The 16626-nt window shown below is 47.0% G+C and overlaps 1 protein-coding gene across 2 annotated transcripts in view; it reads right to left on the bottom strand.

Moving 5' to 3' along the window:
- Positions 1-3465: 3465 nt before the first annotated feature.
- LOC144938182 (trafficking kinesin-binding protein 1-like) overlaps positions 3466-16626 on the bottom strand; it is a 38774-nt gene continuing 25613 nt past the window's right edge. For both annotated transcript variants that reach the window (XM_078865974.1, XM_078865975.1), the window contains exons 9-16: positions 15523-15657; positions 13752-13825; positions 13075-13230; positions 12563-12855; positions 10779-11029; positions 9174-9321; positions 7260-7362; positions 3466-6716 (exon numbers count right to left, since the gene is read on the bottom strand). In XM_078865974.1, the coding sequence (XP_078722100.1) occupies positions 5846-6716; positions 7260-7362; positions 9174-9321; positions 10779-11029; positions 12563-12855; positions 13075-13230; positions 13752-13825; positions 15523-15657 (2031 nt within the window). In that variant the 3' untranslated portion in view covers positions 3466-5845. The remainder of the gene's footprint in view (positions 6717-7259; positions 7363-9173; positions 9322-10778; positions 11030-12562; positions 12856-13074; positions 13231-13751; positions 13826-15522; positions 15658-16626) is intronic.

Below are 16626 nucleotides of genomic sequence, written 5' to 3'. Positions count from 1 at the left end.
CGTTTGTGCTTTTTACAAATCTACAGTACATTTGTATTTATCAATTTACTATTCCGTAATTTTGTTGTTTATGCTTACAGGACCAACACCTGAATAACGTGTCTAGTCCATTACACGTTTAGTTTCTCGACCACTGACACTTTTACCGCGAGCCTGTTAATTAATGCACATGTAACCACGTGGTTTTTTGAAATACACCTTAGAAAATGATGATATCGTTCACAATTATGTCATGAACTTCACTAAATGTCCCAGAGAGCGACAAGTTCATTGAGTACCCATAATGGGGCTCGTGTAGAGTCTACCTAGCGTGGGAGAAATATTATAAAATGCATCCAATGCACCATCAGGAGCATGGCCCATATCCTGACATCTCAACTCCAGGACATCTGAACCCTTATTTACTGTTCACTATACCTTGCAATAATTTAATATATGACAAAGGCCGTTCAAGGTATACCGCTAAGGCTGGCTGTGTAGCTTTCAAAGATAAATTCTCATGTTGGGCCAAACGCAGAGTGACGGATCGAACGGAACTTCACAAAATGGCAAAAACCTACCCCCCCCCCCACCTCTTGGTGGCCTACGGTAAAAAAAAATCCTCGGTACCTTCAGCTCTAGTTTCACAACTCTCAGACACAAACCTCCTTTCCGTCCACATACCCCTTCTCATGTCCCATGCAGATATCACTTACTCTCACCATCCAAACAAAAACAAATCCCAACAACGTGTCCAACGAAATGTACTCGAAGTGTAACTAAATAAAAAATAGATATAAAATAGGCTCACTTTGGGAGATAATCCTTGGCCAGTTTTACGAGCTAAATAACTGTTCATTTGCGTGCAAGCGCTGGGCGGATTACGACAACTCAGGATCGTGATCACATGGTGGCAGATTGGGGAGGCCTTCATCCAGTCGAAGAATTAACACGGATGATGATTGGAAATATTGGCTATTTTGAAATAGGAACAGTCAACCCGCGTGTTTACATGCACCTACACATACCGGAAACGAGTATGCACACATGGAACGGTGGCTCGTGGCACAAGGTGACAAGATGTAACAATAGAAAGCACGTGACATTTGCCTGTTGCGTCCTCTTATCATTTAAAACTGAATCCACAATGTGTACTTGAACAGGTACAGAGAAAACCATGACAACAAACGAATCATAAGCGTCGTTTTCGAGAATATAAAAACAAAAGACACGCAGACAATGTCTCTCCCTCCAATATCCATCTCTCCACATAGCAAATAACAGTAGCATTATTATTATTATTTCAACCAGTTTTCACAGTGTCTCTTGAGACACTGAACGTTGGAATCGGTCCAGAGTTTTGCTTGAACCGAATCAATGCTGATGTACGCCCTTCCCCAGAAGGCCGTTTGGCCAACGGATTGTCCAATACTGTTGCTTAAAACGTGGAGAGACAAGAAGTGTGAATGAAACACATTGCCCGCTTACCTAATTTAATAAGAAACCGTGATTGGAGTGTGTAAGCCGAAAGCATTGCCAAACAATACGTTTTAACAGCACGTGGTACAAAAACGTGTTAAAGGACACTTCCAAATGGCTCTTGGCAACGTTAATTCTTTCCTCCCCCCCCCTTCCATTCCTTTACAAACAACGACAATGCATCAACCTTCCATCGCCATCATCCACGACCAATTTCCCAAAAACCATTCCCCAAAAACGATCAACTTTCACCGAGTCTCAGAAATGCATCACTTAGCGCACACCAGCGGATGTCGTTTGCACCGTCAAAAAACGCGAATAACGTTCCATTTAAATGCTGCGCACACACCTGCATCCATGACGATGAAAAAAAACCTCTAATAAATACACTTAGAACCGAAAGACAAACTGGCAAAATGAGGATGGCGAGCGCAGCAGTCATCTGTGGCCTTTGATTGACTCGAGACACTAATCCGTGGAAGCCACGTTGGGTGTAAACGATCAGGACGTTTGCACAACCCCGGGCGGTTTGTTGTATGGTGGTGGTGTATGGCAGAGAAAATAAACCCAAATTCACTGATACCGCATAACGAAGCACATGATGGTCTGTGTAGAGACATCTGCTGCACAGGTGACAATTGCAGAGAGCTTTGGCAAAGACAGTCAAAGCCAGGTCAACTTTTGGTTGAGCAATTTGTTCCAATAATCCAAAAAAACACAAGGTGATAGATAATTGTTATGAATAGCTAAGAGCTTCCACGGATTTGAACATCCCTGCCGATAGCGATTAGTGATGCACGCACATGCACGGACACACAGGCACACGCACACGCGCGCACAGCAAGACTCAACGTTCAGTGCCGTCGTCCAATGACATCGATGTCAACGTAAAATATTTACAATAAACTCTGTCTGAGAAAACACCCGTTTGGAATAAATAATCTCACAAAATTCGCAACAGCTCATATTAAGCATCAACTCAACAGCTTCAGCCCCAGCAGGTGACAATCTACATGTTTGTTTTGTGTTGTTGCTGTACAACACGAGACAATATTCGCCACTTTTAAATGTCGCCCCGTATTCTTCCAACAGAATAAACATTGCATATTTCAGCAAAGCAAAAACAATATTACGCATTGGCATGAAGCAGCGATCGCCTCTTAAAACCAGTCTCACGTCACGGGACATTCTCTCTCCCCGTCGCTGACTGAAATTGCAAGAATTATTACGTTTTAAAATCAAACTGGTAGTGGTGGTGGTGATAATAGTGACAGTGAAGATAATGATGCCAGTCAATAATAATTGCAACAGTTCAAGTCACAGGTATTGCAAAGCATTCCCATATATACATAAACATGCAACAAAGCAACATTGTCAGCATCGAAAAGACAATCGTGATAACACAAAACATAGCCTTTCCAGCCATAGCATAGACAAGCTCGATAGCAATATGGATTTTCATGTGCTCATATGGTTCACAAAACACGCACTTCTATGCGTACTTCATTGGTCGGACAAATGTAGGATAGTTAAAAAAAATCACTTCCGATGTTTTTTTTTCCATTGATTGCCCCATCGCCACATGGATGGATGATGTATTTGTCAATCCGAAGATCGAATCCCAACGAGCAGCAGGCGCACACGACACCGACAACTGGATTTGTTAAACCGCATAAGTGGGCAGCAAGTGGACTAATGAGACACACTGCATGGGTCAAACCCACATCTGGGGGGGGGAATCGCTTCCATCAAATTTTAGGTCGTAGTGTTCACCACAACCAACTCGGCGTCAAATATTTCCGTGCTCACCAATGATAACAAACAATGTAGGCATCGTGCCCTCATCGCGTCACCGACTGACACGCGAGTCGGCGGGCGTGAATGAGATTGGTAAAAGTGAAAGCAGGAAAGGCTGGGAGCCACGGCGACCGTGCTTTCGGACGGCTGGGCATTTTAGGTGAACAGGCAGTTATGAACATTTAAAATGAGTCACTAAACCAATCTATCTATTTATTTATTACAACTGCTTACCCAGGAAAGCTTTCGTCTCTTCAGGACGCTCTTGCCAGGTTCACAGGATGGGGGGGGGGGGACAATTTTCCTCTGTGCAATTCCCACCGAGTAATTTACGGTCCAAATTTTTCCGCATTGGGATTGTTATTTGGCCACTGCCCTGTTCCATTGCGAGTTTGTTTTGACTCCAGGAGAAATCGCAGAACTCGGAGAAGACCCATGCAAACCGGGGAGAGAACTTACAAACTCTACGCAGAAAGATGCCCGAGTCGGAAAATCGAACTCGGGGATTTCTTGCTGCGAGCAGCAAATTGTTACGACTGCGTCACCCTGCCACGATGCGGTGGCTTGGCAGTCGAGCGTGCAGGCTGTGCAACTGCACCCGGTTCCATGGGCCAGATGGCTATGAAGAGGGGGACAATTGGATAGGAGGTCCCATTTAATTCCTTGCACAAGGGCCCATGCCAACGACGCTAAAAGCCACTGCCGTAACATCAATTGAGAAAAACATCGTCTAGTCGAATGCAATATTTATTCCTCCACAATTAAGATTCCCTTTTCGTAGCTGTGCTCAGACCGCGCACAAAGCATAAACACGCGCACATTGCCCACGTATTCCACTCGGTTCATTCGTAGGCTCCTCCTTTGAGAAGCACGTCTGCAACAGCGCATGTTTGACGAGCACAGGAAGCACAGGTGGGAGAGTAGTCCGACCAGATAGGATGATTACACACTCGTTAAAGCTGACTTGTAAAAAATGACTGTTGAGTGGCTTTGTCGCTTCTGTGAAATGTACCAAAACAAATGAAGAAATGACACCCACAATTGAAAGTAGATTTTGTCACTCAGCTCTATCGAAATGTCAGCATCTCATTTAAAAATATGCAATTCCTTCATTGATTTAATGTTCCATTGGAGTGCCATTTCTCTATTTTGTTCTCCAACTGCTAAGTAACAACGTTGGTGACCTTATGAACTCGAATGCCAAAGCTGACTTTTGTTTCTGTTAGCACGGCTGCAAAACAGTTTTCACTGCCAGGCCACTTGACCACACTAAACGGCATGCAGAAACCACCTCTACGATCCAGTGAATATCACACATTCACAGGTAACGCTTATTTACATTTCCCAACTTATATATACACTCAGGAACAGAAATTAACAATTACTTAAATATGTATCCACCTGTAAAATAAAAAAAAATTGAAGGGAAATGGGAGTCGCTTGCCATTTTGGATACTGCAAAGTTTTTACATTAATTTATTTATCATGTATTCAAATAAGAGTTCCCTCCTTTTGTATGGAAGCAGTGGGGTGGATGAGGCGGTCGGTAGGTAGGCTATTGGTCGAGTGTGCTCACGCGTGAGTCTATGACCCAGTTGCATCAACGTCGGGGGTCCTTACGACAACATTAACAACAATTATCTCAGTGTGCAATGTCAATTGCCACGGTTTGTACGACGCAAAATAGATCGCCCGCGTCTTAATTTGCAAGAGGACGCCTTTGTGTCGTCCGTCGCCATGCAATTCAGCGGCAGCGCTGTCCTGAAAAATACAAAACGTAGAAATTATGATCGGAACCCGCGTTCTCCCTCGGGGAAATGCTCCAGAAATGTTTGACGATTTAGTTTAGTCGACGCCGGTGTTTTTATTGCCAAGTAGGAAAGACCACTTTTAAAAAAATGTAAAAATACAGATCGGAGAAAGCTTGTGCAGTTGTATTCCCTTCTGAGCTTCTGCTGTGGCTCATCGTGAGTAACGGAGTTCACTTTCACAGGAGGTAACCGTTTTTCGTGGATCAGTGTTACCACGTGATATTAACGGGAGCACAATCAATGGTGGGCAAATCCCCCAGGCACCTGTGATAAAGTAGATGCGTTCTCATATGGGGCTCATTTGAACGTGGATAGGTAACAAAGGCTTGTTGCTATTCGACACCTCTGTCCAGCGGCCTTCATTAGCCACTGTGAGCACCTCACCGATCGCTGCCCTACAAACATGAGTGCCCATCACAAAACTAGTTGTTCGCCTCAAAGCCGCCGCATCAAAATGAGCATTTTTGTTAAGTAATGGTCTCCGATTGTGGCCTGATATTCAACATTACACGTTGCGGTAAATTCACAAATTCCTCCCATGCAGCAAACATTACATAGTACAACAACAATGGCTAAAATGAACAATTAGTGTTGATAACAATTTCAAATTTTCTTCGCGGCATCATACTGAACAGTCATTGCACTACATGTCGGTCAATGACATTGACGTTTAAGAGTGGCGGCAAACAGTGAATGCAGCCACGGCGTGGACCAGCGACAGTTATGGGGTGGCAACCAAAACTATGCGAGAGCAATTTCCGGCCACTTTGCAGATCGGATCACTCCGGGAGGAACGCATTGCTCAGACCTGTCTCGTCCAGCACGCTGCACTGGAACGGGTTGGTGCCCGCCGGCACGCCGCCATTCATGACCGGCATGCTCTGGTTTCTACGGAGGCCACCCGCTATCGTGGGGAAGCTGTGGTTCCTCCGCATGCTCCCAGCCCTCAACGGCTGCCCTACACCAGTGTCCCCGCGGCCCACCACCGCCAACGCCACGGCCAATCCGGCGGGGGCGACTGCTTCGTCGGCAAGGCCGTCGTTAAGCACTACGGAGGAGCACGGCGGCATGGGCACGGGCGCGGGCATGGGTGCCAGCACCATCCTGCCATCACTCCGCGTCTTGGCGAGGCCCAGCCGCTTGAGTCTCTCCACCAAACCGCCACCCATGCACAGCTCCGTCTGGCTGCCGCTGCTGCTGCGCGCCCGTGCCCCGGCGGCCCCCGCCGCGCCCTGCAGCAGCAGCAGAGACTTGGCCGGCTTGGACGCCAGGAAGCTCTCGCACTGCAGACCCGAGGGGCGCGCCGGCGGGAAGGCGGGCGGCGACGGGCACGGCGAGAGGGCGCGCGGAGAGTTGGGCGGCGTGCACGGCACGGCCATCTCCGCCGACGGCTCTTCGCCGGCGGAGGGCGGGCCGGGCCGCGGACGGCCGACCCGCGGCACGTAGACGGCGGCGGAGATGCCGCGCTCCTTGAGCAGGTTGGCCAGGCCCAGGCTGGAGCTGAGCGTCTTGGTGGAGTCCCTCTGGTTGGTGGACGATTGGAAGAGGCTGGGGCGCGGAGGGCCGCAGGGCGTGCCGGCCTGCGACTCCGACGTCGATATGGCAGCGCCGGGGCCGATGCTGCAGATCGGGATCGGCGCGTACATGCCGCTGTACGCAGAGAGGGGGGTTTCACCGTAAGCCGCCAAACCCCCCGGGAAAGGGCGCATTGCTCTTTCGTCAGAGCTTCGCGAGAGTCGGTCAGTATTCACAATGGTACGGTGGTGCTGTGAAGCCTCTGGGGTTATTTTCTTCAGAGGACACATTCCTTAATTGTGCATCAGTTTAAAATGTTTATCAATCAAACACGTCATGCATGTCATCCGTAAACAGAACGTAAGTTACCTATATTTAAATAATAGGCAAATAGCACGTTAACACAAATATAATTTTAAAAAATACATAGTTACAACCCATTAATTGAAATGGTCATGGACAAATAGTTACAGCTAAACGATCAATAATGTATTACTCGCATCCTTCAGATGCTTCAAAATTACAAAGCAAAAGGTTCTGGTAATCGTCAATGATCACCCTTTCCAAGAGGCATAAATTTGACCTATGGACAACGAACAAACAAATGAATGAATGAATGAGGAATGAATGACTGAATGAATGACTGAATGAATGAATGACTGAATGAATGGGCCTCACCTGGGCGTGAGGGCAGTGAGCTCGTCGGTGGGGTGCAGGATTCGGCAGGTGGTGAAGGTGTACGTGGAGCTGGTTTGGGACAGGCACTTGCCAGGGTAGTTCACTGCACACCCGACACGGCACAGCACGACACGGCGCGTACATTGGATTTGTGTCTAGAAACACCGGCAGTACAGACAAATTTTTTTCCGACTGAGAATTGGCCACTGGTGTTGCAGCATTAAAACGCATTGTCCATGGGCTGTAAAATACTTGTGGACTTGTGTCAATTGAATTTAGGTGGGTGAGGTGATGGCAACTCGTTAATAATTCTAGATTTTAAGTTTTCGTGACTGCAAGGATCCATACATACTCTTTGTTTTTTTCGGTAAAGTCACGTAAGTTAAAAAAGAAACCAAATAAATTAAATCACGACATTTCGGAGGCAACACAAGCTGCCGTCTACAGGTGGAACCGTCACAGCAAAATTACTGTATCACTTGATACAAAATTACTGTATCACTTGATACAGCAAAATTACTTGTGTTGCCTCCGAAACGTCGTGATTTAATTTATTTGTTTTCTTTTTTAACCTACAGAACTCTTTAATAATGTCACAGATGATGTGACCCAGTTGAATTTTACTTTAAGCTTATTTACGACTACAATGCGTAACACAGCTGGTGATGATGAAGCAATAGACAATGGGGCTTTGAGGAGTTGGTTTTATATTCTAGAAAATTAAATGCATGTGACTGAGAATCATAGGATTGACGTTGGAATTCTTGACAGTTCGACACGACTGAACACCAAAATGTCCCTGCAGATGGTATGTTCCATTTGAAGTGCCATTACGCATTAATCGTGTCCCAACACACGAAGAATTGAGACGTTGACTTGTATATTACAATCTGAAAGCGCAAAGCCACACCAACCACAACATAGCCACATGACACAAAACACAAAATGCAGGAAACAACACAACAGAAACACAGATTTCCCTCACTTTACGCGGAAGATGCATTCAGACACAATTTTGTCCCCAGTCCGACCACATAGCCCCATGCAGATTAAATTCAAACGGCATAATACAGCAAATTTTGGGTAGAAGCAGGTTGGCCGCATTTTCGCCACATCGCACAAACCGAAGCTGCACAAAGTGAGAGAATCCTGTATTAAACATCGCGTTCCGCTCTCTAACATGGACGGATAAATGAGCACCAGCACCTGACACAGACTGTGAAGGAGAGGCACAAGAGGAGAGGGTTGATAACCGACGCATCGGTGATGCACCCCACGATGCAATGTGGTTCAGAAAGATGTTCTTTGGTTTTTTCGGTAAGGTCACGTAGGTAAAAAATTAAAATAATTTAAATCTCGACGTTTTGTGTGTCGACACACTTAAGCGGTGTGCTTTCGCAAAGTTTTCCCCACCTGAAGAAGAACGCTTGTGTTGCACCCGAAACGTCGTGATTTAATTTATTTTAATTTTTTACCTACGTGACTTTACTGAAAAAGCCAAAGAGTATGAATCCTTGCAGTCACGAAAACTTCAAATCTAGAACAGAAAGATGTTGAATATGAGGATGACGATGAAAAAGCTCTCACCATCATATATATTTTTTGGGTTAGATCGTGTAAATATAAACGTGTTGTTAAACGCGTCACAAACTGACAGTCAATTAGGAAGGTTTGTCACGTAAACGCACAACATTTACAATTCGAGTACACACAGGTATGCCGAACTAATAACTAATTGGCATGTTTTGCTCGCATGACAAACCTTCCTTATTGGCTGTGTCGGGTGGTGGCAGGTTTAACGACACGTTTATATTTATGCGATCTCACCCAAAAACCTCTACGGATAATATTGTTCGCGAAATCCTACGTGTGAAGAAGCTCTATCAGCAGGCGGCACGGTGTCTTGCCGCTCACCTGGCAGCGTGAAGGGTCGGCTGGCGACCATTTGATCCAAGGCCTCGGCGGGGCCCTGAGGACCAGCTGCACCGCCCACGGGGCCCTGCCGGCTCGCTTGGGGGGGGGCCGTCGCGCCACCGCCACCCTCCTCCGCGCCTGGGCCACACTGCAGAGAACACACATCGGGTGCAATGACGTTTGCCGACTTGCGTACCCACCAATTAATTTCACAAGGTACAGACGTCGCATTGACCGTTAAAGTAAGGTAACATCTTCTTGGTTCTTTCGGTAAAGTCACGTAGAAGGGAAATAATAAAATAATACAAATTTCACATAATAAAATACAATTCTCACGACGTTTCGGCCACAACGCAAGCAGCCATCCTCAGGTGAAGAACAGGTCTGTCGGAAAGACAGCATCTGAATGAATGATCGAAAAGTAAGGTAAGTTGGCCCTGGGCAGGACACATCGCGGTTAGAAGGGATAGTGACCGGTGGTCGAGACTAACGGCGGAGTGGCAGGCAAAAGGTGGAATGGTGTCTGCGAGGATGTCCACTGTGGAGATGGGAGTGATGGAATCAGCCTTGTGTGCAGGTGCCGGATGAATTGCTGAATCGTAATTCTGCGAGAGATGATGGGGGGCATGGGAGAATAGCACAACAGTAAAACATGCTTACCAATTGTTTTTTAATATGCATTTTCCCCAATTGTGCTATTTGAGTCACGTCATCGGAAGAAGTATCCATTCAGATCTCTCGGCAGAGCAGTGCGACCTTTTGTATCAGAGAACGGCCAACGGAAGTGGATATCACAGAGTTACCAATGATGTCCCTTCAAGTGACCAAGTGACCTCTGTTCTACACAGGAAAGGGCAGTACTTTCCCATGTGCTCTGCCACATAAAAGTGATGATTGTCTCAATAAAGATCAAATCAGAATTTAATTGCCACAGCTAGACATGTTGCCAAATTAAGTGGAGAACCAAAACAGAAGTTTACACGATCGAACCCAAAAAAACATAATGGATGATATTGGTCGCGAAAGCCTACGTGTTAAACTGGCAGGTCAATGCTTTGACCTTTGACCTCTGAGGAATCCGGCCATCTAAATGGCTATTTGTTTTCTAACATTCTCTTGTCTGCTAAATAGTGGTAACCATACTGCAGTTTTCCCACCACCGAGTTTTTTTATTCAAACCCAAGATGTCAGCGGTGCGTGCCAGCTCACCGTACCTACTAACTAATCTTACAAGACGCCCAGTGTCCCCACCACAGCTGCCCACACCCCACTTGCTATCAGCAAATGTTCTCCCCGTGGTCGCGTGGATTTTTTTTCCCCGGGTTCTCCGGTTTTTCCCTCCACATTTAGAAACATGTCTTTAAGGTTATTTATATTATTTGACTGCTAAAAATGTCCACGTGATAAGCCACTTCTTTGAGCTGCTATCATTTGTGGCCAGAAAAAGAAGGTAATAAAACAGTGGGCTTTACCTGCTCAAATAAAGCTTTTTTTTTTCTATTTTACGATTTTATGAAAGATTCTGATTCTGATATACTCTTAGCACCAGAATCCCCGCTTGGCACCAGAAATCCCCTGTTGATCCCAGCGTTCCCGGCCGCTCACGTCGGTGCGGGTGGCTCGCCCCGCGAGGTGGGCGGGCGACGAGGACGGGAGGCGGGAGCAGAACGACAGGCCTTCCACGCCGTCGTCCGCCGGCAGATCGTCCTCCTCCAGGTCGCCCAGGCGGTACGTGGCCTCCTCGTCCACTTCCTCGAGCGGGCGGTCGTCTTTGGTGAGCACGCCGGGGCGAGTGTCCAGGATCCCCCCCAAGTGCGGCTGCGCCAGCTGCTGCCACTGGAGCAGCGTCACGGAGCCTGGCGGTCGGGGGAGACAAACGCCGCATTCTGATGTAGCGCACTCCTATAAACTAAAATATTTTACTATTTTACCAGGTAAGGCCCACAGAGCTATATCGCGCTTTTTCAAAAGTGACTTGGCCACAAATGATAGCTCAATGAAGAGTGGCTTATCAGGTGGACATTTATATGTGGAGGGAAAAACCGGAGGACGCAGAGAAAAATCCATGTTACCATGGGGAGATCACGCAAACACCAAATATACAGGCATCAGGGTCGGGATGGAACCCACGACTTCCTGTATAACAGGCGAGGTAGTTAACATCTTGTCACCATGGTGCCCCTATACTCAGGGCCGTCTTACAGCGAATAAAATGGTCTTTAATCTACCAGTAGGGGCCGATGGTTGCAATGCATCATCCCAAGTAAGTAAATTGAGAGTAATTTTCTAACATGGCAAATTTGAGCCAATACACCAGCACAAATGGTCCAGTCGTGCGAATGATGATGGAAGATCTTTGAAATTCAAGTGCTACACACCGCAGTAATAAACAGGGCCGCCGCTGGATTCGAACCACGAACCTCTGCAGCAAACAGTGAACACGCTATCACTTGGCCTCATCATCACCCCATGATGGGCACCGCTCATTGAAGAACAAGGCAATTGAAATAACACAATGCTATGAATTGGCCACATGGCTTGAAGATCAGAGAGCCAAGTCCACACCGCTAAGATCCTGGGGTTTAATCACAGAGCCTGGCAGTGGGAAAACTGCATTACAGGCACCGTCCATCAAAGAACGTGGGAATTAAAGAAAGTAACAAAAGGCCATTGAAGTAGTTGGATGCTCCAGAGGTCAGAGCACTGAGCTGGCACCGCTGAGATCCTGCGTTTGAATCCAAGCTGCCACCAATGATTAAAACTGGGTACTCAAGTTTTGCGAGTTGACTGCAGAACAAACAATAAAACAACTCCTCATCTGGTTCTCCACTCAATTCGGTTAAATTACAACCCCGAGAATTATGAATATCGGTTTGACTGTCATGCGACAAACATTACTTTCAGGGGTGCCCCTTACTGTGTGGAACAAAGGTAACTTAAATAAATTCCAGGGGTAGCTCTGTGTTATCCGATTCCATGGGCCATATATACATAAGTTGAACGTTTTTCCCACAGTACATGGCCAACCGTGCTAATCGGAGGTACGGGGGGAGGACAAACTAAACAAAAAAGCAGTTGTTAAAAAAATAGTGTTCAATCTAAATTATTGAAAAGCGTATATAGCTCCAGTGGCTTCCTAATATCAGACGGAAGAGCATTCCAGACAGCCGCAGAAGCGCATCTGAAAGCGCGCGATGCAGTGACTGTCTTTATTCGATGGTCAGCCAAACTGCGAAGATGATGGGAGATTGCATGATGGTTTATGCTCTATGACGAGATATTATCCTACAGCATTGTGAAGTATGCTCAAACAACCCACACGACTCTCATGACGTAGGAAGGCTCTTGTGCATACAGGAGTAAAGGAACAACCAGGTGCCCGTGCACACCTTCCATGGGCTTGACGATCTGCAGCTTGTCGGGCAGGAACGAGCGGAAGGAGAGGCAGGTGCCGATGGACATGATGCTGTCCGCCGGGGTGAGCAGGCCGCTGGGTAGGACGCCGTAGGCACCATCGGCGCCATCGGCGCCGTGCTCACGCGACCGCCGCCGCTCGCGCTCCTCCTCGAAGTAGCGCCGCTCGCACTGTACGTTTTCCCTTCGCAGCATGAGCCGGTGCAGCGCTGCTTGAAGGTCCCGGCAGCTGGGGCTACCGCGGTCTCCCAGCCGCTGGCTGCCGTCCCTGCACGCGGCGTGGAGAGACGTCAGCGGCGGATTTAAGCAGGGAGCTGGCGGGGGTGGTGGTGGTGGAAAATGGGGCATTTGTCTAGGGACCTAAAACTCCATAGAAGGACCCATGGAAAAAAAACACGTGGATAATACAGCTCCTCTGGTGTGTTTTCCAGCATCGGTAGTTCTGATGGGAGATGGGAAATGTTGGGAGCCGAGATGCGGAACTCACGGCGTGTCACCGTGAGCCCAGGTGGCCGGAGAGCCGGTCTCCCCGGCAGGGGCCTGGCCAGATCCTGGCAGCGGCCGTGAAGAACCACCTACGCAGCGCCGCTTGACCAGCTCGTTGGCGACCTTCACAGTGTCGAACACGCGCTTGTGCTGCGAACTGACCACACAGGCACGCCGTCACCCCGGCATTGACACATTATATATCGATACGTGTTCACATGAGGCATCAAGCGTCGTCAATCGTAATGCACAAGCGCAGCCGGAGTCGTCCCTAGGGTTACGACAAATTGGGGTGACCGCCCCAGGCCCCGCACTTGGGGGGCCTCGCGATTCGACGTCATGGTGTCAAATGTGATACTTTCGGTTTAGTTTGTAGCCATCGGGGGGCCCCACACACGGGAAGTTGCCCTGGGCCCCGCACCCCCCCTATGAACAGCCCCGTGTGCAGTCCTGCATCAACAAACCATGCATCCCCGTGTCATCCACTGCCAGAGAAGGGCCTTTCCACGTCATCCCAATCACGTGGATTTTTTTGACCACACTTCATCGCGCTTGTTGGCGAGGTTTGGTGATGGTGGCCTTCTGAACCGGTGATTTTGATATCGCATTTACCTAAGCAAGCACTCAGTTTTGACTTATTTGAGTACCATCAGCAGAACACGTGCGTAGTTATCTTACCGGTGGTCAGAGAAGCCCTCATCCTCGTGCAGCTCTCGGCGCATGCTGCCTTCGATCTCGGCCGCGAGCGAGTCCTGCCACGCACAGACAGCTGCACCATCACCTCGCTGACCTCGTCAAGGAGCGTAGACCGTCGCGTCAACTCCAGCCATCCTTGCAGCGGCGGCTTTTCGCTGGCCGTCGAACGAAGATGGTCATCCCAATGCGCTTTCAGGTGCGCTTCTGCGGCCATCTGGCACGCTCTTTCTTCTGATATTAGAAAGTCACTGGCGCTATGCACTTTTAAATTTAAGATTGAAAACTCATTTATTGAAAAGTGCTCTTTATATTTAGTTCAGTGTCCTTCACCGCACGTCCGATTAGCACGGATGGCTACATACGGTGCGAAAGAAGTTCAACGTACACACATATACTCTTGGCGGCAGTCCGAAATGGAACCGACGATTTCAGCAGTGCTGAGCTCTCGATGCTCCGAACAACAACATTAGCTATAGTAGTAGGTTTTTACCCTTTTAAACTGGTACAAAACTGACACCTTTATTCAAGGCATCATGTTTGCAATAACCACAACACAAGTAGTCAAAAAAAAAACAAAAAGAAGCAACTCTGATAATGATAATAATATGCACTGTCCTTGAAGTTGATTGGTCCACACCCGAGACGGCTTTCTTTAGAGCCTAGTCCCCATTGGTGTTGGACCAGATGACACCAGAAGGCGTACAACTCAAACACAGTGCAATATCAGAGTCTTGAGAGCTCGGGGTAAGCATTAACACTATGAGATCTCTTTTACCAGTGGCAAAATATAGTAGTAGGTTTTTACCCTTTTAAACTGGTACAAAACTGACACCTTTATTCAAGGCATCATGTTTGCAATAACCACAACACAAGTAGTCAAAAAAGCAAAAAAAAGAAGCAACTCCGATAATGATAATAATATGCACTGTCCTTGAAGTTGATCAACTTGTGTTGTGGTTATTGCAAACATGATGCCTTGAATAAAGGTGTCAGTTTTGTACCAGTTTAAAAGGGTAAAAACCTACTACTATATTTTGCCACTGGTAAAAGAGATCTCATAGAACAACATTAGCTGTCTAAGCCACGAGGGGGCACACCTCCCTTAAGGAGGCACACTCAATCAGAATCAGAATATTTAGTTATACTTTAGGAATCCGGTGAGCTAAAAATCTCTTTTTCACAGATGTCCAGTAGGGGCATGTCTAAACGTTACAACAACAAACAATACAAAAAGCACGGTAGGAGTGAAAAGTAGAGGAAATACGAAAAATTACTTTTAAAAAATATCCGAATAAAAAAATGTTCTTACGAGGTAAAGTCCACTAAGCTATTAGCCTTCTTTTTCAGAAGCGACCTGGCCACAAACGATAGCTCAACGAAGTTGCTTATCGTGTGGAAATCTATGGCAGAAAAACAATGTAAATAATCTAAAATGCACGTCGATTCTAAATGTGGAGGGGAAAAACCGGAGGACCCCTTGAGAAATAATTTTTTTTTTAATAATAATCATTCAGACGCTGTCTTTCCGACAGCCCTGTTCTTCACCTGAGGACGGCTGCTTGCGTTGTGGCCGAAACGTCGTGAGAATTGTATTTTATTATGTTTCATTTTTATTATTTTATTATTTCCCTTCTACATGACTTTACTGAAAGAACCAAGAAGAAAACAAAATAATCCACACTCGGGCACCCGGGGAACCCTTCTGTGGCGCGGCGCTCGCACGAAACGAGGTGCGGATGTCGAGGAGCGTCACCATGGGATAGAGGAGGCTGCCGTTGTATCTGCGCGGCGTGCTCATCACGGTCTGGCTGCGCAGCCCCTTTGACTCCTCCTGCGCCTCGTGCAGCATGTCCACGCACTCTGCGTAGCGCTCCTCGAGCTCCCGCAGCTGCACACCGCGCGGCGCAAAAACAGGCGCGGGACAATCAACTTAAGCATCAAGACATTCGACTGCGTGTTGATTTAACGGTGAATAACCCAACCGGCAACATGTACTGCGTATTCTCAGATCAACAAAATGTATCCATGTGTATTATTGGTTCTTTAGGTAAAGTCACGTAGAAGGGAAACAATAAAATATTAAAATAAAAAATAAACAATTATTATTTTATTGTTTCCCTTCTACGTGACTTTACCGAAAGAACCAAGAATATGAATCCCTGCAGTCACGAAAGCTTTAAATCAAAAAGTATCTATGTATGTTGAACTTATTGGGCACCGTTCGTCGCCAAACGTTCTAATCTGAAATCCGTCAGGGGGGGGGGGGGGCAGCAAACTAAACATGAAAGCATTCCGCTGTGTGTTGATTACCTGTGAATAGCCCAACCAATAATAGGTACCGCATATTCTAAGATTAACATAATCTTTGCACGTAATCAGCTCACAGTGATGACATCACCTTTACTCCTCTTTTTTTAAGACGGAAACAGGAAGACTTCTTCACAATTCTGGCTTATCACCCGAGGCTGGTTATAATCACCAGCAAAACGTCACTCAAATTGTTAAAGTTGTGGGTTTACTCTCCAACACAGCGGTGTGCTGAAGCAGTAACTAATCGGCACATTCTGTTTACGTGACAAACCTTACTAATTGGCTGCGCCGGGTGGTGGCGGGTTTAACGAAACATATTTATGCGATCTAACCGAACAAACACCTTTCTTATGGATCATATTGTTTTGCGAAATCCTACATTTTAAACCAGCGCAAAGCAGGCCTGCCGTGACGATCAGGGATCATGGGTGCTCGTTCACAGCGATGACCAAAACATCCCAAGTAAAAACCGCGTACTTGGACAACTTTTCAGGATCAACAGGGGATGCTGGTGCCAAGGGGATATTCTGATGCTCAGAGGATATCA

The sequence above is a fragment of the Lampetra fluviatilis genome, chromosome 21 (assembly GCF_964198595.1).
Source record: "Lampetra fluviatilis chromosome 21, kcLamFluv1.1, whole genome shotgun sequence".
In the NCBI taxonomy this organism is placed as follows: Eukaryota; Metazoa; Chordata; class Hyperoartia; order Petromyzontiformes; family Petromyzontidae; genus Lampetra; species Lampetra fluviatilis.
Note: the sequence above shows the minus strand (reverse complement) of the source record. Positions and strands in the feature narration are given on the sequence as shown.